The sequence below is a fragment of the Rhineura floridana genome, chromosome 15 (genome assembly GCF_030035675.1).
Source record: "Rhineura floridana isolate rRhiFlo1 chromosome 15, rRhiFlo1.hap2, whole genome shotgun sequence".
Taxonomy (NCBI): Eukaryota; Metazoa; Chordata; class Lepidosauria; order Squamata; family Rhineuridae; genus Rhineura; species Rhineura floridana.
The window spans coordinates 25,307,337-25,334,025 of NC_084494.1; the positions used below are offsets into that span (position 1 = coordinate 25,307,337).

At 45.0% G+C, this 26,689-nt stretch overlaps 1 protein-coding gene across 1 annotated transcript in view; it reads left to right on the plus strand.

Annotated features, from left to right (window-relative positions):
- Positions 1-26,689, plus strand: part of NPHS1 (NPHS1 adhesion molecule, nephrin) — a 61,242-nt gene that overhangs the window by 7,937 nt on the left and 26,616 nt on the right. Inside the window, exons 3-10 of the mRNA XM_061596873.1 lie at positions 4,711-4,914; positions 6,820-6,942; positions 7,928-8,059; positions 11,162-11,243; positions 12,152-12,255; positions 19,511-19,632; positions 23,591-23,762; positions 25,383-25,540. Coding sequence (XP_061452857.1) covers positions 4,711-4,914; positions 6,820-6,942; positions 7,928-8,059; positions 11,162-11,243; positions 12,152-12,255; positions 19,511-19,632; positions 23,591-23,762; positions 25,383-25,540 — 1,097 coding nt within the window. The remainder of the gene's footprint in view (positions 1-4,710; positions 4,915-6,819; positions 6,943-7,927; positions 8,060-11,161; positions 11,244-12,151; positions 12,256-19,510; positions 19,633-23,590; positions 23,763-25,382; positions 25,541-26,689) is intronic.

A 26,689-nucleotide genomic window follows, 5' to 3' on the forward strand; every position in this document is an offset into this window, starting at 1 on the left:
TTCCGCTCCTACTTGGCGGGTCGTCTCCAGAAGGTAGTGCTTGGGGAACATTGCTCGACACCGCGGGCTCTCCAATATGGGGTCCCGCAGGGGTCAGTTTTGTCCCCCCTGCTTTTTAATATCTACATGAAGCCGTTGGGAGAGGTCATCAGGAGTTTTGGAGTGCGTTGTCATCAGTATGCTGATGACACGCAGCTCTACTTCTCCTTTTCATCTTCTTCAGGTGAGGCTGTCGATTTGCTGAACCGTTGCCTGGCCTCGACAATGGACTGGATGAGAGTTAACAAACTGAAGCTCAATCCAGACAAGACTGAGATGCTGTTGGTGGACGGGTTCTCTGATCGGATGGTGGATATATACCCTGTCCTGGACGGGGTTACACTCCCCCTAAAGGACCGGGTTCGTAGTCTGGGAGTCTTTTTAGACTCTTCCCTCTCACTTGAGGCTCAAGTAGCCTCGGTGGTTAGGAATGCGTTTTACCAACTTCGGTTGGTAGCCAGCTACGTCCCTATTTGAGTAAAGAGGACCTTACATCAGTGGTACATGCTCTGGTAACCTCACGTTTGGATTACTGTAATGCGCTTTACGTAGGGCTACCTTTGAAGACAGTTCGGAAGCTACAACTAGTGCAAAATGCGGCGGCCAGATTGCTGACAAGGACCAAGCGGTCCAAGCATATAACACCTGTTCTGGCCAGCTTGCACTGGTTGCCAATATGTTTCCAGGCTAGATTCAAAGTGTTGGTATTAACCTATAAAGCCTTATACGGTGCGGGACCACGATACCTTGCGGAACGCCTCTTCCGATATGAACTGGCCCGTGCACTACGTTCTGCTACGAAGGCCCTCCTCCGGGTTCCAACTCACAGGGAGGCCCGGAGGGTGATGACAAGATCTAGGGCCTTCTCAGTGGTGGCCCCCGAACTATGGAACAGTCTCCCTGAGGAAGTACGCCTGGCGCCGACTCTGCTTTCCTTCCGGCGCCAGGTCAAAACCTTCCTATTCTCTGAAGCATTTTAAGTTACACTGATTTAATTTTAAAAATGTTTATTGTGTTGGATTGTTGCTTGTATTTTAGTATTGTTTTGTTATTTATTGTATTTTTATGCTGTTTTATGTTCACCGCCCAGAGAGCTATTGCTAGTCGGGCGGTATATAAATTTAATAAATAAAATAAATAAATAATATCTATGTGTGAATAAACCTTATGCCTTTTTGAGTTCTGCTGGGTTACATTCCCGCCAAATGTCTATTAAAGCTAATTTATCTATTACATGGGAGAAATCTGAGTTAGGACAAGGAGTGGGGTGATTTGCTCCACTCCTATCTTTACCATAGCGCAGAACATCATTAAAATTGCCTCCAGCAATAATATCACCTTCAGCAAATGTTTCAAGGTAAGTTACAGTGTCAAGCAGGAAGGAGAGTTGTTGAGCGTTTGGGCAGTAGATAGATGCCAGAGTTATTTTTGAGTCTCCTATAGAACGGTGAAGACATAAGTAGCGTCCTTTGGGATCCAAAAGCGATTCTGCCACGTGGAAAGGACATCTAGAAGCTATAATAGTGGCAACTCCTCTAGATATGGATGATCCACAAGCTGTGTACTAATCGCCCATCTAATAAGTTTATTAGAGGATACATCTTTTTGATGAGTTTCTTGCAAAAAGACGATATCAGGACCTGCCTTCTGTAATAAAGTTCTGATTCCAGCACGCGTCACAGGAGTCCCCAATCCATTGACGTTAACGGAAAACAGTTTTAATCCAGACATTTCCTAAATTTGTTATAGCGGGAGGTTGGATTGGTGAGAATGGGAAGAATAATGTGACTTTGAGATGGCATGGAGTGACAAAAAAACTTTTAAGAACACAACAAGACCTAAACAATTAGAACAACTGGTCAACCCATATTGTGGGGGAGACTTTGCAGCCTCACAATCTGGAAATCCATCCCAGGATTGCCCACGGCTCAACTCTGCCAACATTGGGATAGTGGCAGAGAAAGAGAAAAAGTCCAAAGTTAAGCAGCAACGTTCCTCAGAATAGCAAACATATAAAAATAATGGAGGTTGTCTGATAGAAGAAAGGTTCGGAAGAGGAGCCAGCAGTTTGATCTGCAGAAGGACTAGGAAGTGTAGATTTAGAAGCGCCCGCTTCTTTCGGCTAGACCATTTGGCTGAAGGTGAAAGTGCATTTCTGTTGTGTGGAGTTTCAGATGGTAAGTTCGGGAGCTCAAGCCCAAGATCATGTAATAAAACAGATGCTTGACCTATAATTGAAGCTGTATAAAAACGGTCTCCTCAACAAACCATATGCTTGAAAGGGTAACCCCAGCGGTAGGGAATGTTAGCTTTGTGTAGAATCGCAGTGAACTGCCTGAAACCCTTGTGGCACAACAGGGTATCTGGGCAGCAGAGCTTGGAAAAGTTACTTTTTTGAACTACAACTCCCATCAGCCCAATCCAGTGGCCATGCTGGCTGGGGCTGATGGGAGTTGTAGTTCAAAAAAAGTAACTTTTCCAAGCTCTGCTGTGCAGACACCTCGAAAAATCTGTAATTCAGCATTTTCATAGGAGATCCTTTTAAGCTTTCGCAGTGCAGCTTAGATGAATTCTCGCTTGTGAAATCGCTTGAAGTGAATAGCAGTGTCCTTAGGGGGACCACCATCCTGTGATTTACGGCACAGAGCATGGTGAGCCCTTTCAGTATCAGCTTCTGCTACAAGTTCCGTGAGGCACAGTTGCATAAGTAATTCAACAATAAAAGAAATCTTATCTCCTTTTTCAGTCCCTTCCAGGACCCCACGTATGTGTAGATCCTGTCTGCGATTACAATCCTGCTGATCTTACAATTTAATTGGGAGATCTAGTACTTGATCCATTAACTTGTCTATCCTGATCTTTTGTCTTAAAGCCAGCTCAAAAGCCTCTTCAGCTGTTGTAGCGATTTCTGCAACTTGGGTGGTCAAATTCTTAAATGACTGTTCAAGGGGTTTGAGAGTAGCTTGCCAACTTTCCATAAGGTTAATTTGCATGTGTCAATCTGCCAGAGAGAGTTCAGCAGTGGCCTTTGACAGTTTTTCCGCCTTCACTGTATTAGTAGCCATTTTGAGCTTGTCAGTTTCACCCCCACAGAGCTGTCAAAAGTTGCAATGTAACAGAACAGGGATGTTAAAAGCTAGCAGAGCTAAAATTAGAGCATTTGTGATCTCCTCTAAGTCCCCCAACCAAAGCTACTCATAGGCCATGAAAAGTATAAACAGCCATCCGTTCGCAATAAAAAAGAAATGAGAAATATTACTAAGATCCAGGGTTAAGCAGCCATCTTAAACTCAAGTTAAACTGATTTTGAGAAAATGATTTTAGAGAAAAGGCCAATTTTACAGTGAGTAGTTGCCCATAAGTGCAAATTAAAAAAAAAAAAGTCAGAGATAAACACATCCAGGTATACATATTCTAGACAGTTTCTGTAACCACACTGGTACTTATAAATTTGCTTATCCCTCAGTTCAACCTCTGGGTCCCTTTGAGGTCTTCTCCAGGCACCTTCCTGCTACAACACCCTACTGTGCTCTCTAATTTTCCAGAGTTCCAGCTCTCTTAAAGTGCTCCAGCCCTTTCTCTTTCATGCAGCCCTTTGACTCCTGAACTTCAAGTTTCTGACTCTACAAACTTCTGACTAATTACTCTATTTTTTAGCTTGATTTTTATACAATATTTTCCCTCCCCCTTCCAACCTTTTAGTCAATTGGGAGGAAAGTAGAGTCTTGGTTGTTCCGATTTCCTTTCAATTGCCAGGTTCCTAGATTGAACCTTTAATCCTTCTGTGAACAATTTCCTGAACAAAACATCCCCCTGTACTTTTAACCTTCCTGTGAACTTTTGACCCTCTTATGCATTTGTCCCTTTACAGCAAAAAGCAACCATTTTACAACCAAAAACTCAACACAAAATATCTGAATGTCCTGTTATATCACAGCAGAACATGAAGGCAACAGACTAGAGCTCCTGACAACCTGCATCATAGCAGAAAGGATAGGGTGCATTTCCAATTGGGTTTCAACATTTTCATTATTGCCCAGTTCATGGGAGGGAATAGTTCCATTCTATCCTGTGCTGGTCAGGTCATATATAGGGTTCTGCATCAAGTTTTGGGCATTGCCTTTTAAGAAGGACATTGAGAAACTTGAGAGTGTCCACAGAAGGGTGGGCAGGATGGTTAAGGGTCTGGAACCCAGGTCCTGTGAAGAATGGTTGAACAAGCCAGGCATGTTTACCCTAGAGATATGAAGATTAAGGGAAGGAGAAGCATGGTTGCCACCTGTAAATATCTGAAGGGCTGGCATGCAGAAATTCAAGTAGGCTTATTCTCTGTAGATCCAGAGAAGGTTAGCACCAATGGGTGTAAATTGCATGGAAGCAAATTTAAGCTAAACATTAGGAGAAACAGTAAGAGTTGTTTGAAAGTGTAACAGGGACTGCATTGGGAGGCAGTGGGCTTTCCTTGGCTGCAGGTCTTCAAGCAGAGACTGGAATTCCTTAGTCAGGAACGGGGTAGTTGCATTTGAACTGTTCTCTGATTGTCCCAGTTTTCTCTGTTGAGCTTCAGGGAAATGGACATTTTTTTTACTTAGGTGTAATTGGCTTGGAGGAAATCGGCAGCCTTTGACTGAGTAGAACAGATGACCAGCATTCATATTTTGGATCTGCTAGGTTGCCATGCAGAGAACCTTCAACAGGCCTTCCGTGTGGAGCCAGAGAACATCACCATCCATGAAGGAGAAACAGCTTTGCTGAGGTGCGAGGTGGACAACCACTCTGGCATTGTGCAATGGGCAAAGGATGGGCTTTTACTAGGCCCCAACTGGAACATCCCTAGATTCCCCCGTTACAGTATGGTGGGAGATTCTAACAAAGGTGAGAAGTTCCCAATTTGTGTGTGTGTGTGTATTTGGAACTAGCTTCAATCAAGAATATCAGTTAGTGCAGGGGTGGGGAACCTGTGGCTCTCCTATTGTTGCTGGACTACAACTCCCATCATTCTTGGGGCACTGATCATGCTGACTGGAGTCTGACAACACCTGGAAGGCCGCAGGTTCCCCATCTTTAAATAGCCTATCCGGCCCTGCTTTGCTACCCTGCGCCAGCTCTATTTTTGTGAATCAGGTTTTCAAATAATTTGGCAAGGAAGGCAGAAGGGAAAGGAGGAAGGGACAGGCATGAAGACATTTACAAGCGTTACCCAGCAATCGCGAGAGCTAGAAATGTGCTTGTGGCTTATGTTAGAGAGCACAGACCCACGGCAGGAATGACGGGGGCATTTCTGAGGCTTTGGGACTAAGATTAGAGCAGAGAAAGATGTACGTTGGACAGTATTGTTGTGAAACTGGAAAAGCCTCCTTCTCACACTAGGTTTGCAAGAATGTGTTGATGCTGTTTATTTTATTTGTACTAAGGTACCTTGCTATGCGCAATGCCATTCTACTGTTTTATTTTGTATTTTTTTCCCCTGGGTGGAGGGTGGTGGGGAGGAGAATTTGAATGGCTGTGACACTTATTTAACTGTTCTTAATGGGGAATCCTTTGGGGTCTGTGTGTGTTTATGTAAGTTCTTTCATGAAATAAAGTTGAAAAGAAAAAGAAAGCTGAGGTTGTATCCAATGTCCGACCTGATCAGAGCAGACTCCTTTTGAATCAAATGGACAAGGCTAACCTAGGCCCATTGATTTCCATTGGATACTACCCCTGGTGATTTGAAAGAATGGGATTCTCAGGATGGCAAATTCTGCAGTGGACAGAACAGTGTCAGCCTAGAAAAGACACGGCTATGGAGAAAGGGCACAGTATAGCAGGAAGCCTAGAACAGGACTAGGGAACCCCACTGGATGGGTGGGAAATCTGGGAGTCTGAGATCCATCAGCTAAGCTCGTCCAAAGCAGGGTCTGAGACAGTGGAGGCTGGTGCCCTTGGGACTGATAGGGCAGAAGGCAGGGAGGCCAACAGTAGGTGGCGCTAGAGTAGGCTGGCGAGGCTAGAGCAGGCTGGTGAGGCTACAGCCAATGACCGATAGAGCCAAATAATTCTGGTTTCGTCCCCATCCTCCCTTCCTGCTCAGTTCTACAAAAGGCAACACTGAGACTAAGGAGGAGGAAGCTGATAGGTAAGGACACATCCTGGACTGGTCGTTAAGTAAGGAGGTGGGCCGGTGGGGGAGCTGGCTGAGGGTAGACCGAGTTTGGTGGGACTGTGCCCAACTCGCCCTCATGGATCAGCCTGAGGGATGGAAAGATCTGTCTGTTTTGGTTCTCTCAGTTTCTCATTTTTCCAATGTTAAATCCAGTTCTCTACATTTCTACAGCGATCTGTTGTTTTTTTAAAAAAAATCCTCATGAAGTTCTTCACCATTTTAGTGCGAATTTCTCCAAATAAACACATTTTTGTAGGCAGTTTTGACAAAGGTACACATTTTTGCAAGCCATTTCTCATCCTTTCATGCCCTTTTGCATGTTATTTTCACTCATGTATTCATTTTTATGCACACTTTCCCCTAATATATGCATTTTTGTAAATGTTTTTAGTTGGTGAACTGCATCCCAAAATTCTCATAAATGTGAATTTCGAAGGATGGCTGTGTTTCAGCTCTCATATTGTTTCAGAAATTGCGAATTTGATCAACTCTTCTTGAAATGCGAACTGAATCGAAATTCTCACCCATCCCTAACCAGCCCCCAAAGATTTGAGAATGTAGCCCGGAATGAGAATATTTGAGCCAAGCGGGAGGGAAAGGCTACTTCAACTTGTCCTTGTGTTTTGATACTTCAGGCACATATAATCTGCAAGTGACAAGGAGCCAACTGGAAGACGATGCCTGGTACGAGTGCCAGGTGGGACCCTCGGAGAAAAGTGGCGGCATCATCTCTCGCAGTGTGCTACTCACTGTGCTTAGTAAGTACTGGAAGGAATCTGGGGGTTCTTACTCTGTGTCGCTTTCCTCTCAAGCCTTTCCCATTCCCTCTTCCAGAATTAGTTCAGAAAGAACCTCAGTATCAAAGGCAGATGCTGCCTCTCAGGTCAGACTCCTTGTTCATTTACACCCATATTGTCAATTCTGACTGGCAGCAACTATCCAGGGACTCAGACAAAGGGCTTTCCCATCACTTGTCACCAGTCGCTCTGATGTCACTGGGGCAGTGAATCCGCTCTATGTGTTAGTTCGAGCTGTCAAGGAGCTGTTCAAGGTGCTTTCTTGAAAGTTTGGACTAAACCCTGCCCCGCTGATTCACTGCCCCGCTGACATTGGAGCCACAAGGCTCTATTGCCTGTCATCCATACTTTAACTCAGGGGTGGGGAGCCTCTGGCCCACAGGCCTAATTAGGCTCACCAGGCCTCCTCATTTGGCCCATGGAGCTGTATCGGCCAAGCCACGCCCACCTGTTTCTCCTGAAGATAGTGCTTGCTCTCCGTTGTATCTATATTAACAATATTTTTTAAAAAAGTTAAAACTTCTGCTGTCTGATTAATCAGAGGCAAATTTTTAATCACTCAAAATGTTTTTAGGAGATTATTCTCTAACTGATCGATTGATTCAATAACTGCAAACCTTAAACCAGGGATGGCCAATGTGGTGCCCTCCAGATGTTGCTGGGCTACGACTCCTATCATCCCTGACCACTGGTCATACTAGCTCAGGCTCATGGGTGACTGTTTATTTTAAATATTTTTTTTAATTCCACTTTTCAGCCGACAAAGGCTCCCAGAGCAGTTGACAGAACACTTGCAACAAGACAATCCCTGCCCTTAGGCTTACACTCCAAAAACACACACAAAGATTTTAGACACGGAAGTCACTTGTGGGAAGGATGCTCCGGTTGTGGAAGTGGAGCAGGGAAAAGCATCCCCATCTCAACCCTATGCTTCTTTTCCTTATAGTTCCCCCCAAGAAGCCTCTCATTATGGAGTACCAGGCAAACAGCACAGTGACGTGGGTGGCTGGCATGGAATACACGGTGCACTGCCAGGTGAAAGATGCCCGGCCTCCAGCTGAGATCACTTTCCGCAAGGGTGATGTCCAGTTGCAGATTTATTTGGGGGGAGGGGCTGGGTTTGCTATGCCCTCTCTTCTTTCCCTGAGTGATGGTGAAGAGACATTCCAGCAGCAGGAATTCTCAGGTCCTTGCAGAGGTCTAGAGGCAGAGCTCTAGAGAAGCCCTGGCCTCTTCCAGGTTTCGAACTCCCCCCTCAGCCCAGCTATAATAAAAATTTAAAAAATGACAACACAAAACCAAAATAAGGCACAAAAAAAGAGACATAATTTGAATATTTTTTTATTTAACAAATGCTTTTCTAGCCTTTTTCTGGTGCAAATGCACTAATTACTGAGGAAAAATTAGCTTTTGTGCAATGGATAATGAGGAATTCTCACACATAAACAAATCCTTTGTCAACTAGATGTGAAACTGTAAAGACACTAAAATGTACCAGCTCTCTCCCTTTCAGCACACGCTTGATCTAGTAACAGCCACAAGTAGTGGTTTGTTTCTATAATGAGCTGATCTGAGAAGACACGTTCATCACAATCTAATTTTGTGCCATGAGAACTGACAAAGTTTTTTTAATATTTATCAACATTTTTAGCTCTCTAATATGACAAAATCTATATCAGCTGAGAATCACATCTCTTATTTGCTTAAATTTGCAGCTCTAAGCTGAGAGTGTGTATCACATTTTGGTTGGATGCACATAGAAACAAGCTGCAAAACTTACCAAAATGCCAAGAAATGAACAAGTGTGTAAACTGGAGGCCCCCTTTGAGCTTCAGACTAAGTCCAAATGGCCCTCCTGTTCCTCTCCTCTGATTGGCCCTACTGGTTCTTGTCCTGCCCTCTGGAGCAACAGAGCCAGGCCTGCTCCTTCATGGCAGCCCTTCAGATATTTGAAGGCAGCTATCGCGTTTCCCTTTGAATACAGGCTAAACATACCCAACTCTTTCCTGCAGGCTAATCATTACCTATACAGCTGGTATAGCACAGTGGGGAGGAGAGCCTGGCTGGGAGTCCAGAGTCTGTGAGTTCAAATCCCCAGTAGTGCCTCCTGGGTGTCAAGATCACCCCACAGTGAGTGGCTCAGGGGTTACGTGCCGTGCCACCTGTGCAGCCGTGGGCAAGCTGCATAGTCCCAAGGAGCCCAGTTGCCCCCCAGCTGGCATTTGCGGACAAGGAAGGGGCTGGCTTGTGCAGCTGTGGCAAGCTGAGCAGGCCCTAGCCAGCTGGGGAGGACTAGCCTCAGAGGGAGGCAATGGTCAACCCCCTCTGAATACCGCTTACCATGAAAACCCTATTCATAGGGTAGCCATAAGTCAGGATCGACTTGAAGGCAATCCATTTCCATTTCAATCATTACCTCTCTGCCTATCCTACCTCACAGGGTTGTTGTGAGTCTACAATGGGAATGGGATGATAGGCAAATCATGCATGTTGCCCTTTTCAGGAAGGGTGGGATTGAAATAGAATAGATTACAATGACTTTGTCAAAGGTCTTAACTCCTCATCGTGTGTTGCCTTAGGCAAAACCATTCACAGTAATCAAACAGCAAAGGCACAACATACTCAAAAAGAACCAAAGGAAGCAGTGTTGATCCATAAGGGAAACAAACCAACTATGGATGAGCAATACGTTTACTACAACTAAAATGGCAGAAAGTAGTTTTGAGTTCTGCAGAACTCTTCATCAGGCTGGATGTTAAGGCAGTTGAGGTTGGGAGAGAGAGAAAACTCTAGCTTGATTTTGAAGCTGCATTTCATCACATTCTTGAGATGGAGCGTAAGAGGAGACTGCAGACTTAATTGAGTCGGGTATACTTGGCACTATGCAAGTTTCATACAGCGAGTAGATTTTGAATTAAGAGAATTGTGGTGGCCATCTCCAGGAGCTGATTGTTTCTGGTGCCATCTAAGTTAGCAGAGTGAGCGACAGACACATTTGGGCCCACGGAGCCCAATTCTGTTGTTCCACTGTTGTTGAAGATCCTAGAATTGTGCAAGAGCATGGAAGGATGTACTCCATATTTAGAACACAGGAACATACAAAGCTGCCTTATACTGAGTCAGACCATTGGGGCATCTACCTTAGTCCATCAACACTGACTGACAGTGAATCTCCAGGGTTTCAGGCAGAGGACAATCCCTCCAACGATATGTGGAGATGTTAGGGATTCAACCTAGGACCTTCCAAATGCAAAGCAGATGTTCAACCACTGAGCTATGGCCCTTCCCTCATATGAAGGGCCCTGATAGACCAGGCCTATCCATCTCAGAATTGTGTTCTCATAGGTGCCACTAGAAAGCCCTCAAAGCAGAACCCTCTAATCGACACTGGTTAGGCCTCATCTTGAGTACTGTATCCAGTTCTGGACACTGCAACTTAAGAAGGATGCAGACAAACTGGAACAGGTTCAGAGAAGGGCAACAAGGATGATCAGGGACTGTAAACAAAGCCCTATGAGGAGACACTGAAAGAACTGGGCATGTTTAGCCTTGAGAAGAAAAGACTGAGGGGAGACGGGATAGCACTCTTCAAGTCCTTAAAAGGTTGTCACGCAGAGGAGGGCCAGGATCTCTTCTTGATCATCCCAGAGTGCAGGACACAGAATAAAGTGCTCAAGTTACAGGAAGCCAGATTTTGACTGAACATCAGGAAAAACCTCCCAACTGTTAGAGCGGTACGACAATGGAACCAATGACCTAGGGAGGTGGTGGGCTCTCCAGCACTGGATGCATTCAAGAGGCAGCTGGACAGCCACCTGTTGGGTATGTTTTAAGTTGGATTTCTGCACTGAGCGGGGGCTGGACTCGATGGCCTTATAGGCCCCTTCCAACTCCACTATTCTATTATTCTGCGACCTGAGCACCATTGTCCTCTCCTGCTCATAGTTCCCATCAAGTGGTATTCAGAGACATGTTTCTTAGCGGGAAAGGGGTGCCATTGTGGGTTTTCACCTTGGGCACTCTTTTCCCACATGGTATAGGGCCTAACTGAAATAGTTTCTGTCATACCATGCTAGTCTCATGGAGGGGGCCATCACTGAGGGCTACTATGGGGGTATTTGGGAGGTTGACTTGGCCATGGAATTAGCATCCCCCTTACCAGTCTTTTCTTTCTCCCCAGGTGACAACGAGGTGACAGATGTGACATCTAGCATTCAACCTGGCTCCAGTGACAAACTCTTTAACACGGAGGCCATGCTGAGGTGGGAAGAGCCTGGAAGGGCTCTTAAGGAGCTCGATGGGACTAGCATCCCAGTCCCCATAGTGCAGGGGTGATTGACAGTGGAAGCAGAAATCTGAAGGCGTGTGGAGAGGGGAGCATGCAGAGTGCAAGCCAAATCAGAAGGCCCCCTATGTCCTGCAATACCAGCTAGCGATTGTTTCTCTTAGCTTCTCATTTTTCCAATCTTTTGCCATATTTTTTAAAAAAGTAATCTTGAAAATTCACCAGCATTTTAGTTTGCATTTATCCTCATATAATTTTCACCTAGGCTCCACCTGCACCATACCCTTAAAGCACCATTATACCACTTTAAACAGTCATGGCTTCCCCCAAAGAATCCTGGGAAGTTTGTGAAGGGTGCTGAAATTTGTTAGGCAACCCCTATTCCCCTTACACAGCTGCATTACTTGGAGTGGTTTAACAATCAATCCCTCTTCCCAGGGAACCCTTGAAACTATAGCTCTGTGAAGGGAATAGGTGTCTCCTAACAACTCTGAGCACCCTTAACGAACTACAGTTCCCAAGATACTTCGTGGCAGGGTCGCAATGACTGTTTAAAGAGATATAACTACTGCTTTCAATGTTTAGTGCAGATGGCTAATGTAGTGCATTTTTCTATGTCATTTTCACTAATATATGCCTTTTTATGCACACCTTCTTCAAATACACACGTTTCATACACATTCCTTGGCTAGGCAACTGCATTGCAAAATTCAGAGGAGAGACAATTTTAAAGGTAGCTGCATTGCAATGTGCGTATTCTTTCTGGAAGTGCACATTAGATAGGTTTGCTTAAAAAAAAAAAGTAAACCAAACTGAATTTCTCCCCAAATCCCTAATTACCAGCTTTGAATTCCTTCCACTGTCTCCTTCTCTGCTTTCTTTCAGGATCACTCCCCAGAACTCAGACAATAGGCAGAAGCTGAGATGCAGGGCCTCTAACCCAGTTGCTTTGATCCCAACAGTTGTCAGTTTCATCATGAACATCCTGTGTAAGTCACTAAGAATGCTTTGTTGGATCTTTTCTATTTCCGCCCAGGGCTAAGGTAACAGCAGTATAATCCGTAATACTAAGTGCCCAAGGTTACAGTGTTATTTCAGTCTTAATAAAAAGCAAACACAAAAGGATGTGGGAGGAGGAAGAGGTGGAGGGGGAAGCCAGAGATCACCCAGGGCAGTTGTAATAAAAGGCAAAAGAAACAAGAGGCACCGTGGAAGGGAGAGCATATGGACAAGATCAGCCAAGAGCATGTAGGAGATAAGTAAAGAGGTTTAGAGACTCTTTTAAAAACAAGACAAAGTCAGTGTGTGATGGAAATGGCCCACATGGGGTACATTGAAAGCACATTTAAAGCATATGGCATCCCCTAAAGAACAAAGCTTACCACTCACAGAGCTACAGTTCCTAGCACCCTTGACAAACTACAGTTCCCAGGATTCTTTGGGGGAAGCCACATGCTTTAAATTAATGGGGAGGATGTAAATCTTTAAAGCAGGTGTGGGGAACCTTTGGCCCTACAGATGTTGTTGGACTATAACTCCCATCATCCCCACCCATTGGCCAGGCTTGCTGAGGATGATGGGAGGTGTAGTTCAACAACGCTTGGCAAGAAAAAGGTTCCCCACACCTGCCTTAAGGTCTGATCAACTTAACCAGGCAAACACCATACTTCTAAGGCTTAAATATGACATTGTAAATGGCCTGCTTGATTTGGATGTGTTTAGCTTCCTCTGCGGATCAGTATCTGTCATTCAAAGCAGATCGCTAACCCAGCTTTCATCCTTTTTATTTTGATCATGATAAGTCAGTTGTGAGTATCCTGCTTTTGAGTAGGAGTGGAGAATCTACGGCCCTCCAGATGTTGTTGAACTCCATATCCCAGTATCCCTGACCACTGGCCACGCTGGCTAGGGCTGGTGAATGTTGGAGTCCCTCAGCATCTGAAAGGCCACCAACCCCATTCCTATGGTAGCAGAAGGCTGCTGTAGGGAAACAGGGATCTACGGTCTTAGTGACCTCTGTGATGTTCCTATATTAATGTATATATGGTAAGTGTTGTTGTTTTAGAAAATACATGGTAAGTGGAGTGAAAGAGGAGGGGGAGTGAATGGGCAGTAGAATGCGAGATGATTGGCTGAGTGTTTAAAATGGCTGAATGTATAAAAGGAAGAGTGAGAGTTGAATCGGGGGGGGGGGGAGAAGAGAAAGAGTGGATTGCTTGGTGGGGTTTAGAGAGTTGTTTACCAGGAGGGAGGTGGAGTTCGGATTAGTATTGAGTAAAACCAGAGCTTGGAAAAGTTATTTTTTTAAACTACAAATCCCATCAGCCCAATCCAGTGGCCATGCTGGCTGGGGCTGATGGGAGTTGTAGTTTAAAAAAGTAACTTTTCCAAGCTCTGAGTAAAACCATATGCTTATGTGACTTAAGAAGAAATCTTGTTAATCTTGTTAGCTTTGTTATCTTTAATAAATACTTAATTTGGTTTACCAAAGGCCTGATCCTTGGCTGGGGTTTCACAGACCAGAAGGGAGGGTAAGGTAATGACCAAGGCTGAAGGGGAACTGTAACAAATGGTGGCAGCGGTGAAGAGAATAACAATACCAGTATTCAGAGTCTCTGGGAATACTAGTATTGGGACGTTACTGGTGGTTGCCTAGCAGGGGGATCTGTTGAGATCTGTGCTAGAGCGGGAGAGAAACCATAAGAGAGAGCGGTCCGGACTGGTGGAGTCCCTGGTGGTGCCTAGTGACAGGCAGTAGCCACGCGCAGGTAGGAACCTGACAGGGAGAGCCAGGGAAGGAGCGTCACATGTGGTGTCAGTAGCGGTGGGATATGAACAACAGAGAATCCAGATACGAATACTAGAGAATCCCTAACAGTGGTGTGGCTAACAGAAATAACAAAACAAGATTACTTGTGAGAGTGACTGGCAAAGAGTGTGTGGCAAAGAGTGAGTGAACTCAAACACCATGGCTGAATACATAAAAATGAAAAGAGAGGAGCTGGTGGAGAAGTGCACAACATTCAATTTACCTCACGAGGGTAAAGGGGTAGATGAATTGAGGGTAGCACTTATAGGATTTGCAACTGCCCAGCAAAAACAACCTGTCAGGGAAGAGACCCCAGAAGGATATTTAAGCAATCCCGCTTATATAGAGTACTTGAGAGAGAAGTTAAGATGGGAGGCTGAGGAAAAAGACAAGCAGAGGGAGTTGGAAGCTGAGAGATTGAAGATGGAAGCTGAGAGAATGAGATTGGGGTTTGAGGAGAGGGAGAAGCAACGAGCAGTGGATGCCGAATTACAAGTAGAAAAGTTAAAATTTGAAAGAGAGAAGTTTCATTCTGATGAAACAAGAAAGGACAGAGATGGAGCAAAAATAAAAATTACAACAAAGGACTTTGCTGTCTATGAGCCTGGTCAAGATCCTCAAATTTACCTCAGCACCTTTGAAAAAGCAGCTCAGTTGTGGGGGCTACCTGAAGATAAATACATGCAGTATTTATCAAACCTGATTAAAGGGGAATTGGCTGAGCTATACCAATATTTCCCCTCAGACAGGCCCGTCACCTATGCTGAATTCAAAGAAGCAGTGTTTAAAAGATTCAGACTGGGGCCTGATCATTTTAGAAAGCTTTTCAGAAACTGCCAGATACAGACAGGGAGGTCTTTTGTGGAACTGGGAGCAAAGTTGATGGATATATTTGGAAAGTGGATGAGTAGTGCCAAAGCTCAGTCAGTGGAAGAGGTGAAAAGCCTCATGATACTGGATCAATTATACCATCAGTTACCACCAGAAATAAGGCTCCTGGTCAAAGACCGTTCCCCTACATCTGTGCAGGAGGCCGCAGAGATGGCGGATCACTTCGCCTCCAATAGAACTGGCTGGGTGGGGAAAACATCAAGAGAGTTTAAGCCCAGACCATATAGTGCTGGAGAAGGGATGTGGTACCACAGCAAGTGAGTCCTCCATTAAAATCTGAAGGGCACAGGACACCCCAGAGTGGATCTGTGTACCCTAAAAGTGAGGAGAAATTATGCTACAAATGTGGTAGACCGGGGCACCTACGTTTTCAATGTGAGGTTGCCAACCCCATTAGTAATCCTGCTCAGACAAGGGCAGTGAAAACAGAGCCCAAGGCTTTAGAAACAGCGAAAAAGGTTCAGTTTTGCCAGATAAACTGGACAGAAGTAACAGACCTTGATTCAAGTCTGAGAGAGGAAGTGAGTGTACAAGGGGCAAATTATTGGGCATTGCTTGACACTGGTGCCGCTCAGACGTTACTGAGGCCAGATTTAATAAAATCTGAAGAAATATTACCTCAGGAAACAGTGACTATCCAAGGAGTGAGGGGTCAACCAGAGAGTTTGCCTGTGGCCCTAGTGAAAATGGAATGGAGAGGCCGAAAGGGCCAATATAAAGTTGGTATTAATGCCCAGCAACAAGAACCAGTAATACTGGGAAGAGATGTTATGAGGGCACAGGGGAAAATATATGTAGTGACCAGACAGCAAATTGGCAGAGAAAAAGAAGCCATATTAAGGGGGGCTGAAACAAACAGGGTGGAATCTGTTAACCAGCCTCAGGTCACCATAGCAACCACTAGCAGGCCTGCTGAAGTAGACAAACTGTATCAAGTAGTCTCTGGGGAAGAAGCAGATCAATTCAGGGAAGAGCTGCATAAAGATATAAGTTTGAAGCAGATAAAGGAACAAGCCCTGACCCAACAGATTCCTTTCACTGACAAACTGAGGAATCAAGTTGTGTGTGAGAATGGGATTTTATATAGACTGTGGATGCCTGCTGAGAGAAAGGATGAATGTGAACCAGTGAAGCAATTGATAGTACCTAGCAAATACAGAACCAGATTGCTAGAGGTAGCCCACGATGTCCCATGTGCAGGACATCTGGGAATAAAAAAGACCAAGAGGAGATTGGCTGCACATTATTATTGGCCAAATATCTCCAAGGATGTAAAACAACATTGTCTATCTTGTGGAATATGCCAAAAGGTAGGAAAGAGTGGAGTAAAGACCAAGGCACCCTTAAAGCCCCTTCCTATAATTGGACAACCCTTTTATAGAGTGGGAATAGATTTGGTGGGCCCTTTTTCCAAACCCACAAGGCATGGCAAGAAATATCTAGTGGTGGTGGTGGATTTTGCCACCAGGTACCCAGACGCAGAAGCACTGAGATCTGTAGAAGCCCCTGTAGTGGCAGAGGCTTTATTAAAAATCTTTATGAGGCTGGGTTTCCCTCATGAAGTGCTGACAGATCAAGGCAGTGTATTCATGGGAGAAGTGATGCAATGTATGTGGAAATGTTGTGGTCTAAAACATCTAAAGACCACTACTTACCATCCCGCCACTAATGGGCTAACTGAGAGATTCAATGGAGTTTTGAAGGGCATGATAAGAAGCTATGTTCAAGATCACCCACAAGACTGGGATGAACGTTTGGGATGCTTCTTATTTGCATACAGAGAAGTCCCTCAGGAGTCAACAGGCTTCTCACCCTTTGAACTAATGTTTACTAGAAAAGTGAGGGGACCTTTGGAACTGCTAAAAAATTCATGGGAAGGAACTCTGGGAGAGTACAAAACTTCTGTAGTAGATTTTGTATTGGAATTCCGCAATAAATTAACATCAATGATGGAAGTAGTGAAAGAGAATTTGAGTCATGCACAGGAGAAGCAAAGTTACTGGTATGACAGAACAGCCAGGGAACGTGTGTATGATGTGGGAGATATGGTTATGGCGTTCATACCCAGGACACATGACAAATTACAGGCTAACTGGGAAGGACCATATACCATCAGAGAAAGGCTTGACACAGTGACATATGTAATCACCACAGACCAATTAAACAAAAGCAAAGTGGTTCATGTAAATATGTTAAAGCCTTACCATACCAGGGATGCAAAGGTGTTGCAAGTTACGTTATTCCCTGAGGGAAGTGGGCCTGAACTTCCAGATTTGGTACAGGAAAGCAAAGACAAAGGAGGGGTAGATCAAGTGGAATGGTCAGAGGAGGTGAAGGAGGAAGTAAAAGAGGAGATTCTGAGAGTTTTGAAAACCTATAGGAATCTCTTTAGCAACAAACCTGGCCGAACCAGTATAGTTATACATTCCATTGATACTGGAGATCATGCCCCAATCAGATCTGTTCCGTACCGTGTGAATGGGAAAGTTTTGAATGAGATCAAAAAGGAGGTGGAAGAGATGCTGGAATTAGGAGTGATCAGGGAATCCATCAGTCCCTGGGCCTCAAGTATTGTCCTGGTTCCGAAAAAAGATGGAACAAGGTTTTGCATTGATTATTGGCTAATCAATAAAATTACTGTCCCAGATGCGTATCCTATGCCTAGGGTAGACGCTATGTTAGAGTTATTGGGGGCAGCAACCATTATCTCTACACTAGATCTCTGTAAAGGATTTTGGCAAATGGAACTAGACGAGCAATCCAGAGCCAAAACTGCCTTCAGTACACCAGATGGGTTATATGAGTTTGTGACCTTACCCATGGGACTAAGGAACTCACCAAGTTCATTTCAGAGGCTAATCAATACTGTGTTGCGAGGCATGTCAGATTTTGCAGTGGCCTATATCGATGACGTGGCCATTTTTAGCAAGTCGGTGCCTGAGCATGTCCAACACCTGACAACAGTATTGGAGGCCTTAAGAAAATCAGGCCTCACAATAAAAGCTAAGAAATGCCAGTTTGGACTAAACGAAGTAATCTATTTAGGACATAAGGTGGGGAGTGGGAAAATCACCCCCTTATGGAGCAAGGTGGAGGCAATACAAGCGTGGCCGATCCCCTTAACCAAAAAACAAGTAAGGGCATTTCTGGGTGTGGCTGGATTTTATAGGAAGTTTGTGAGAAATTTTGGGGAAATAGCAACCCCCTTGCATGAATTAACAAAGAAGAAGTGTTCTGAGCGTGTGGTATGGACGGATGAATGTCAGAAGGCTTTTGATCTACTGAAGCAAGCCTTGTGCCAAGGACCCATATTAATAGCACCAGACTATGAGAAACCATTCATCGTGGCTACAGATGCGTCGGACCTGGCGCTGGGAGTCGTCTTGCTGCAGGAGAGAGAAGGCACCAGACATCCAGTGGCGTACCTGAGTCGCAAGCTGACGCCGAGGGAGAAAAACTATTTGTCGGTCCAGGAGTGCCTAGCGGTCATGTGGGGACTGAACAAGTTGCGCCCATACGTGTGGGGACGAAGATTCACAGTGACTACGGATCATCGGGCCTTGTTATGGTTGCAGACTATGAAAAACCATAACACTATGCTGCAGAGGTGGTCCTGGGCCCTACAGGACTATCAAGTGGACTTCCAGTTCATAAAAGGCAAGGACAATGTACTGGCCGATGGACTTTCCAGGCAAGTGGCTGGGACTGCAGTGACGTGACCAGACAGAGGAACAAAGAAAGACATTTTCCCCATAGAGACTTTTATTTGTTAACGCGACGTATAAATCCTGGAACAGGAATAATACTCTGCTGTTGTTTAAGGGGGGGGGGAAATGTGATGTTCCTATATTAATGTATATATGGTAAGTGTTGTTGTTTTAGAAGATACATGGTAAGTGGAGTGAAAGAGGAGGGGGAGTGAATGGGCAGTAGAATGCGAGATGATTGGCTGAGTGTTTAAAATGGCTGAATGTATAAAAGGAAGAGTGAGAGTCGAATCGGGGGGGGGGAGAAGAGAAAGAGTGGATTGCTTGGTGGGGTTTAGAGAGTTGTTTACCAGGAGGGAGGTGGAGTTCGGATTAGTATTGAGTAAAACCATATGCTTATGTGCCTTAAGAAGAAATCTTGTTAATCTTGTTAGCTTTGTTATCTTTAATAAATACTTAATTTGGTTTACCAAAGGCCTGATCCTTGGCTGGGGTTTCACAGACCAGAAGGGAGGGTAAGGTAATGACCAAGGCTGAAGGGGAACTGTAACAAATGGTGGCAGCGGTGAAGAGAATAACAATACCAGTATTCAGAGTCTCTGGGAATACTAGTATTGGGACGTTACTGGTGGTTGCCTAGCAGGGGGATCTGTTGAGATCTGTGCTAGAGCGGGAGAGAAACCATAAGAGAGAGCGGTCCGGACTGGTGGAGTCCCTGGTGGTGCCTAGTGACAGGCAGTAGCCACGCGCAGGTAGGAACCTGACAGGGAGAGCCAAGGAACGACGCCTCACAACCTCCTCTCTTGAGTTACAACCATTTTTTGCTCTCTTTGACAGTCCCACCCCAACCGCCTGTCATTGAAGGATACAGCGGCCCTGCAGTAAAAGCCAAGGACAAACTAAAACTGACCTGCATTTCTCTGAGTGGCAACCCTTTGGCTACTCTGCAATGGCTAAAGGTGAGTGGGAGAACTCTGGGATGCGGGTTGTGATTAGCGACGGAAAGTTCTGCCCATTTCGGTTCTCTCGGTTTCTCATTTTTCCAATCTTAAATTCACTTCTCTACATTCCTGCAGCAATTTGTGATTTTTAAAATTAAAAAGTCCTCATGAAAATTCGCCAGCATTTTAGTGTGAATTTCTCTGAATAAACATATTTTTGTAAGCAGTTTTGACTAACGTTCACATCGTTGCAAGCAGTTTTTTTTGGCCATATAATGCATTTTTGCATGTTATTTTCATTCATATATCCATTTTTATGCACACTTTCCCCTAACATGTGCATTTTTGTAAACATTGTTTGGTTGGCAAACTGCATTGCAAAACTCGTGTAAGTGCGCATTTCGAAGGATGGCTGAGTTTTGGTTCTCATCTTGTTTCGGAAAGTGTGGATTTGATAGATTCGGCTTCAAGTACAAACTGAATTGAACTTCTCGCATATCCCTAAGTTGGAATAGAACATAAAAAGCTGCCTTGTACCGAGTCAGACCACTAGTCCATCTAGCTTGGCGTATAGATGATGTCAGTGTAGGGCAGATGGGTATCACTTGGCCAAAATGGCCTGGTGGACTTAATCAGGCCCAGGGCATGGAGGTCAGTAGTGTAGTGGCAAATTCAGAAGTGCAGGATCCCTTCATGTTAGTCACAACCATGCCCCTCCTCTGTTTTGCTGCTGGGTTGAGAATGAGATCCTTGTCAACGCCTTCTCCCACAACAACAGAAGTCCCTAGGAGCCAATAAGCAAGAAATGGAAGAGTGTTAGCTACTGAGAAGAGTCTTCTCAGTGGCTGACTTACCTATTTTCACTCTGATTGGCTCTAATCAACAATAAACAGCAAGGAAGCATGTTAGAAGACTCTTCTGAGTGGCTAACACATTCCCCTTTCAAGCTGATTGGCTTGTAGAATGCTGGAGACACAGGGACCCTGCTGGGACCATGCTCCCAAAAAAGTAAGGGATCTAAGACCCCCTGAGACCCTGGACGACTACACCCTTGTTGGAGGTTCCCCACCCTTGCTTCAATAGGCAGAAGTGGCCTGGTAGAGAGACTAAACCCACTTTTGGAAATGGGTTGTAGTCTGTGGGTCATACCCTGTGTTACGTCATACTCATAGTCGACTAGGGAAGGGATCCGTTGGCCGGTTCCACTCAGAAAGCATTTCTTTGACCCAACAGGCCGGTATCGATTCAAATTTGTTCTTTGTCCACTATCTGCTGCTTTTACCAATCTGTTCTTTCCTCCCCCAAACTATTAATATTGATAGTTTTACAGGAAATATCAACCAATATTTTTTAAAGAAAATCTCGATAAATGAAAGGAAATAATGAAATGATAATTCTTACTATCAATATTTTTTTAAAAAATCTGTTCTCGAAAATAGCTGCAGAAAATCACCACATACAAATCCATAACGATAGAGAATAAGCAAATTAATGGAAAATACTGTACCAAATCTGAATTGGGAAGAATTCTAGCATACCCCTAGAGTAGACCCATTGAAATGAATGGACCTAAGTTAGTTGTGTCCATTAATTCCAATGGTTCTGTTTGGAGTGTGATCTAATGTTGGACACAACCATTTGCGTTTGCACTGCGGCACTTGTTTGACAACTACTTACTCACTTTGTGTTAACTTTGTTGGTTATTCACCCAGTGCTGAGATAATTCAGAAAGGAGCTGTGTGCCAGTGGCTTGAGTTGCTGAGAACCAGTCTTGAGTGGCGATCCTAAAGAAAAGGGAACAGGGGAATCTACCTTATACAGAATCAGACCATTGGTCCATCTAACTCAGTGTTGTCTACACTGACTGGCAGCGGCTCTCCAGGATTTCAGACAGGAGTCTTTCCCAGCCCTACTTGGATCTGCTAGGGACTGAACCTGGGACCTTCTGTATGCAAAGCACATGCTCTACCACTGAGTTACAGCCTTACCCATCTTTGGATTGGGTAGGTAAGAGAGGAGCATCCATAGGAAGTAGAAGCAAGGAAACCAAGAGATCGAGTGCTCAGGGCTGTTTTTGTACTGTTGATTTCAGTTTTCCTCCTATTGTGCTCTGGGGAGAGGAGAGCCATGCTTGTACTGCACACACTGGGAATTTTGTACAGCAGACCATTTCTTCCACTCTTTAACATGTGCTCTGACATTTTGTGACAGTCTTATAAATGTAAATGCAAACTTTTTCAGTGAGCACCACCTGGTGGTCATTATTCTAATAGCAGCCAATGAGAAACCTGCAGCCAAAGTTTTTGACATGCTTTTAAAAAAGAAAGCAGTGCATGAAATCTCTGCACCGGCTCTTTGGCCTCTCTTTCTTGGGTCCTTTGCCAACAATCCTCTTTCTGCTCCAACTACAGCAGCAATAACAATGCAACTTTTCCTGCCCCTTTATTTGGTGTGGAAGCTCAGCTTCCTGGCCTCCTTCGTTTTCCCTGTGTTCCTTAAGCCTTCTTTCAACCCTTTACCTCTTCCACCCACTCCTTGGTTCAGTGCTACCTCTTTAGTCCCCTGGCCTTCTGTCCCCTCACCCTCTCATCCTTGGCACTGGTAGATCCTCTTCCCTCTTAGCTTCCCAGCCTTCTGCCTCCCCTCTGTGGTTTCCCCTCCCTTTCCCACGTCTTTACAGCAATAGCTCATCATTCTGTGAGTTGCCTGACTCTCATCAGTTAGAATGTTCATGAATATTCCGTGATTGCCGAGCAGCTAAGGATTTGTATGGTGGCCCTTGCATGGTGTGTGGCAGTTGCTCCACATGGCGGCTGTTCCATTGGGGAAGAGCCACAGAGCACATGCTTTGTATGCAGAAGATCCCAGGTTCAATGCCCAGTATATCCAGGTAGGGCTGGGAAAGATCCCTGTCTGAAACTCTGGACTGGCTGTTGCATATCAGTGTAGCTAGATAGACTAAGAGTCTGTTAATACAGCCTAAAATAGTATTTGTCTTTTTTGCAACCACATCGCACTGTTGGCTCATATTCAGCTTGTGTTCAACAAAAATTCCAAGATTCTTCTCGCATGCAGTATCGCCGTTGGGTATGCTTTAAGTTGGGTTCCTGCATTAAGCAGGGGATTGGACTCAATGGCCTTATAGGCTCCTTCCAAATCTACTATTCTATTGTTCTGTGATTCTGATGAGCACTATAAGGCAGCTTCCAGTGTTCCTGAAGTTTTCTGCTGATGGTGTCTGGAGATTTTCTGAATGACAGCAGCAAACCACATGTCGCCTGATTTACATGGGATGTTGCTAGGGCTGTTAGGTCTCAGGGACTGCATGACAATGCTATGGCTTTAGTCCCCTCGGGGTCTCTGGGGAAGGAGTGAAAACCTAGGCCACATCTGCACTATATATTTAAAGCACTCTTATGCCACTTTAAGCAGCCATGGCTTCCCCCAGAGAACCGTGGGAACTGTTAAGTGTGCTGAGAGTTTCACGAGACCCCCTCACAGAACTTCAGTTCCCAGAGTGGTTTATCTATCAAACCCTCTTCCCAAGGAACTTTGGGAATTGTAGTTCTGTGAGAGGAATAGGAATATCCTAACAACTCTCAGCTCCCTTAACATGCTATAGTTCCCAGGATTCTTTGGGAGAAGCCATGACCGTTTAAAGTGGCACCATAGTGCTTTAAATGTTTAGGGTGGACATGGCCTGAGACAGGGGGACTGAAATAGATCATTTTTTTGTTTGGTTTGAGACCTTTTGCTATTTGCTCTGCCTCCATATTCAGTCACTTACAAACAAAGCCATGGTGCCTTAAGGCCAGCCGGCTATTTCTGATTGGCCAACAGCCCTTTTCTGCTTCTACTTGGCACCGCAATGCCCCTCCCCTATCTTGCCAACTCCAGCCCTTGATTGCTCAGGGTCCCCCACGTAAGCTTCCAGGCTCTGCCCCCTGGATCTCAGCCAAGGGTTTGTGCCTTACAGAACGATGAAGTCATTTCTACCAACTGGGAAACGGATGACACCGGCCAATTGTCCCGGAGTTCCCTAACCCTCAGCATCACAGCGGAAGACAACATGGCTACCATCAGCTGCCAGGCTTTGAATCAAGTCTTGCCCCTCCCGCTGCAGGCCAGCATCACTCTGCACGTAGTCTGTGAGTGTTGGGGCCTTTCCTTCCCAAACCAGGTCTAGCTAGTTCTTCCTTCCCCTCCCCTATGTCCTTCTGCCTCCCCTTATCTATGTCCAAGTCACCTCTCCCAATTTCTGTCCATAGCCAGTACCTTCCAATCCTGTCTTCTTCCACTGTCTCATTTTTTACCACAACTGCTGGGAAGACCGAGTAGCCAAATTTTACTGGCCTGACCAAAATGTAATTCTCTTGCTCAAACAACAGGCCATGAGATGAGGTGGGATGGTGTGTGGGTCTATGTTTTCTAGTCCTGTAGCTTGTTCCTTAGTTTCTATAAGATGCATTTTTTTTTAGAAAAGGAAGAGGTGTGTCATCCTTACTTTGATGTCTTTTAAAAAAAATGGCAAAGGATGAAATACTCCACACATGCTCAGGGCACTTGCTGTATTCACCCGTCATGATAAACAAAGAAATTTGACTCTGCTGTCCTCAAGTTTGCCGTGCCCCCTCCCCTCTCGTTCTCCAGTGCAGCCACGAGGAGCAATTTGGAAGGTTTTTGCACTTCCTTTTTTGTTTCATTGCAGCTTGTTGTTGCATCCAAATCCAGACAAACTCTAGTTAGCCTTAAGTGTGTTTTGTTGAATTGAGCCAATTTCAAAACCACTGCTTCCGCAACTGGTTTGTTTCAACAAAGGCTTGACTTGATATCCCATCCCACCTTTTATGGGACCGTTCCCATGACAGTGAACGGAAATATCTGGTGTCTTTGGGAGGGCACAGGCAAATTTTAATAATTTGGGGCAAGCTGTGGTCTTGCTTTCAAAGGGAGGGTTGCCATAGTTTTTTTTGCACATGTGCACACACACACACACACACACACACACACACACACACAGAGTATTGACATTGCTTCAGGGCAGCAGCTTGGCTGTCCTCAGGTGTGTCAATGCCCCAATAGGAACAATGCTCTGTCATGGCATGGGTTTGTTCCCAGTGGAATTCTTGGGGAGGTGGGGAGAATGGCTAATGGGCACTTTTTGTTGTTAAAAATAATAGAAGAAATTCCTCCCCCCAGCCAACTCACCTTTAAAGGTAAGACCGTCTTTCCAAAGTTCTTAAGAATTCAACCCCCTCAAGATTAATCCAATTTTCAGTAGTGTATTTTCTACGAACATCCCTGGAAAACTTACAAAAATCACTGGACTCCAATATTTTGGCTTGGCATTGGCTTCAATAAACCATAGTTAAGACTGACCACAGTTTAGGGTTCAGATGTAATGCTAAACTGTGGTTAATTTGAAATGGAAGCAAAGTCTCTGATCTCCACCTTGTATCTGGAGGAGGAGAGGAGGAGGCCATGTAAACCCAAAGCTCACTGCAGCTCCTTCCTGTAACTGGATATTTTTGTTAACATTTGAATGCAGCCACTCTCATTCGGTCCGTTAAAACGAAACTCGTTTCCCTTTGCAAAGGAGAGGCATGCTCTACATTCCCAGAATCACTGTGTCCTTAAACTCTTAAAAACAAAAACAAAGGGAAAGGGGGAGAAAAGCACATGGCATGTTTTGAAAACAAAAACTGACACCTCTAGCTTTTATACTGGATGACTGATCTCTTTCCCCTTCCCTAATTTTTGGATGGCAGTTCTCCCTGAACAGGTGAAAATCATAGGGTCAAGCAGCACCGAAGAAAACAAGGAGATCTCCCTGTCTTGTTCGACTTCCCCCAGCAACCCACCTGTGTTGGTGCGCTGGTGGCTAGGCTGGAGGGAGCTCAATGCCACCGAAGTCACCGTGTTGGAGGTAGGCAATAGCAGAGGCTTGCCATGTTACGAGGCAGAGTAAGATGGGTTCTCTGTAGATTCTCAGTTGAGGACATCAGTGGACATTGCATAGGCATTGCATCCTATCTTGTTGGTAGGGGTGAGGGGAGAAATTCGATTCAGTTTGCATTTAAATGGCATTTAAAGGCGAACCTGCCTAATTTGCGCTTCCTGAAACAATATGCGAAATGCAGCCATCCTTTGAAAGTCACACTTCTTTGAATATTGCAGTGCACTTCTCCAGCCATGTAATGTGTACAAAAATGCATATACCAGGGGAAAGTGTGCACAAAAATGCATGTATCAGTGAAAATAGTACACAAAAATACTTTATATTAGGGAAAGGTGCTTTGCAAAACCATGTATATTAAGCAAAATTGCATACAAAAATGTGTATATTAGAAGAAATTTGCATGAAAATGCTGCTGAATTTTCATGAGGCCTTTTTTTAAAAAAAAATCACAGATTAATATGGAAATGGGGAGACCTGAATTTAAGATTCGAAAAATGAGAAACCAAAATTGACAGATTTGCCCATTGCTACTTTTTGGACCTTGGCAGCTAACATTTCCAGACAAAAAGGAGATTTTAGAGCAAGATGATCATGTGAGGGCAAAAAATGGAGGTGAGCTGGTGCCATCTGGCAACGGTTCCTCAGAGCAGTCTGTCTGATGGGGGTCCCTGTTTGGGGGATTCTGTCTCTCCTGGCTGACAGGCTCCAGCCTGGGTGTCAGAGCCTGGGTTTGGGTTCGCCATTTCCATGGCTTCCACCATTGGTCTTCCTGATTCAGGGGGTTTCACCTCCTCTGTATCAAGAGTCCTGTCTGCTGCTAAGGGTCAGGGTCATGACAGTGAGGGCCTGAAGCAAGATTTTAGGATCCATGACAGTGGTGGCTGGTGGCTCCATATCAGCGGGGCAGTGGAATCTGCCCCGGGTTTTGGTCTGAACATCCAAGGAGCTGTCCAAGGTGTTTCAGTGGATTCCACTGCCCCACTGACATGGAGCCACCAGCAGCCATTGGTCCACGAGCGTGGGAAAATAGGGGCCTCTTCTGAGATTGTGGTATCCCACCTTGTGGGGGAGGTAAGATCATTGTGTGAGCATGGGGAAGGGCCCCAGCTCAGTGGT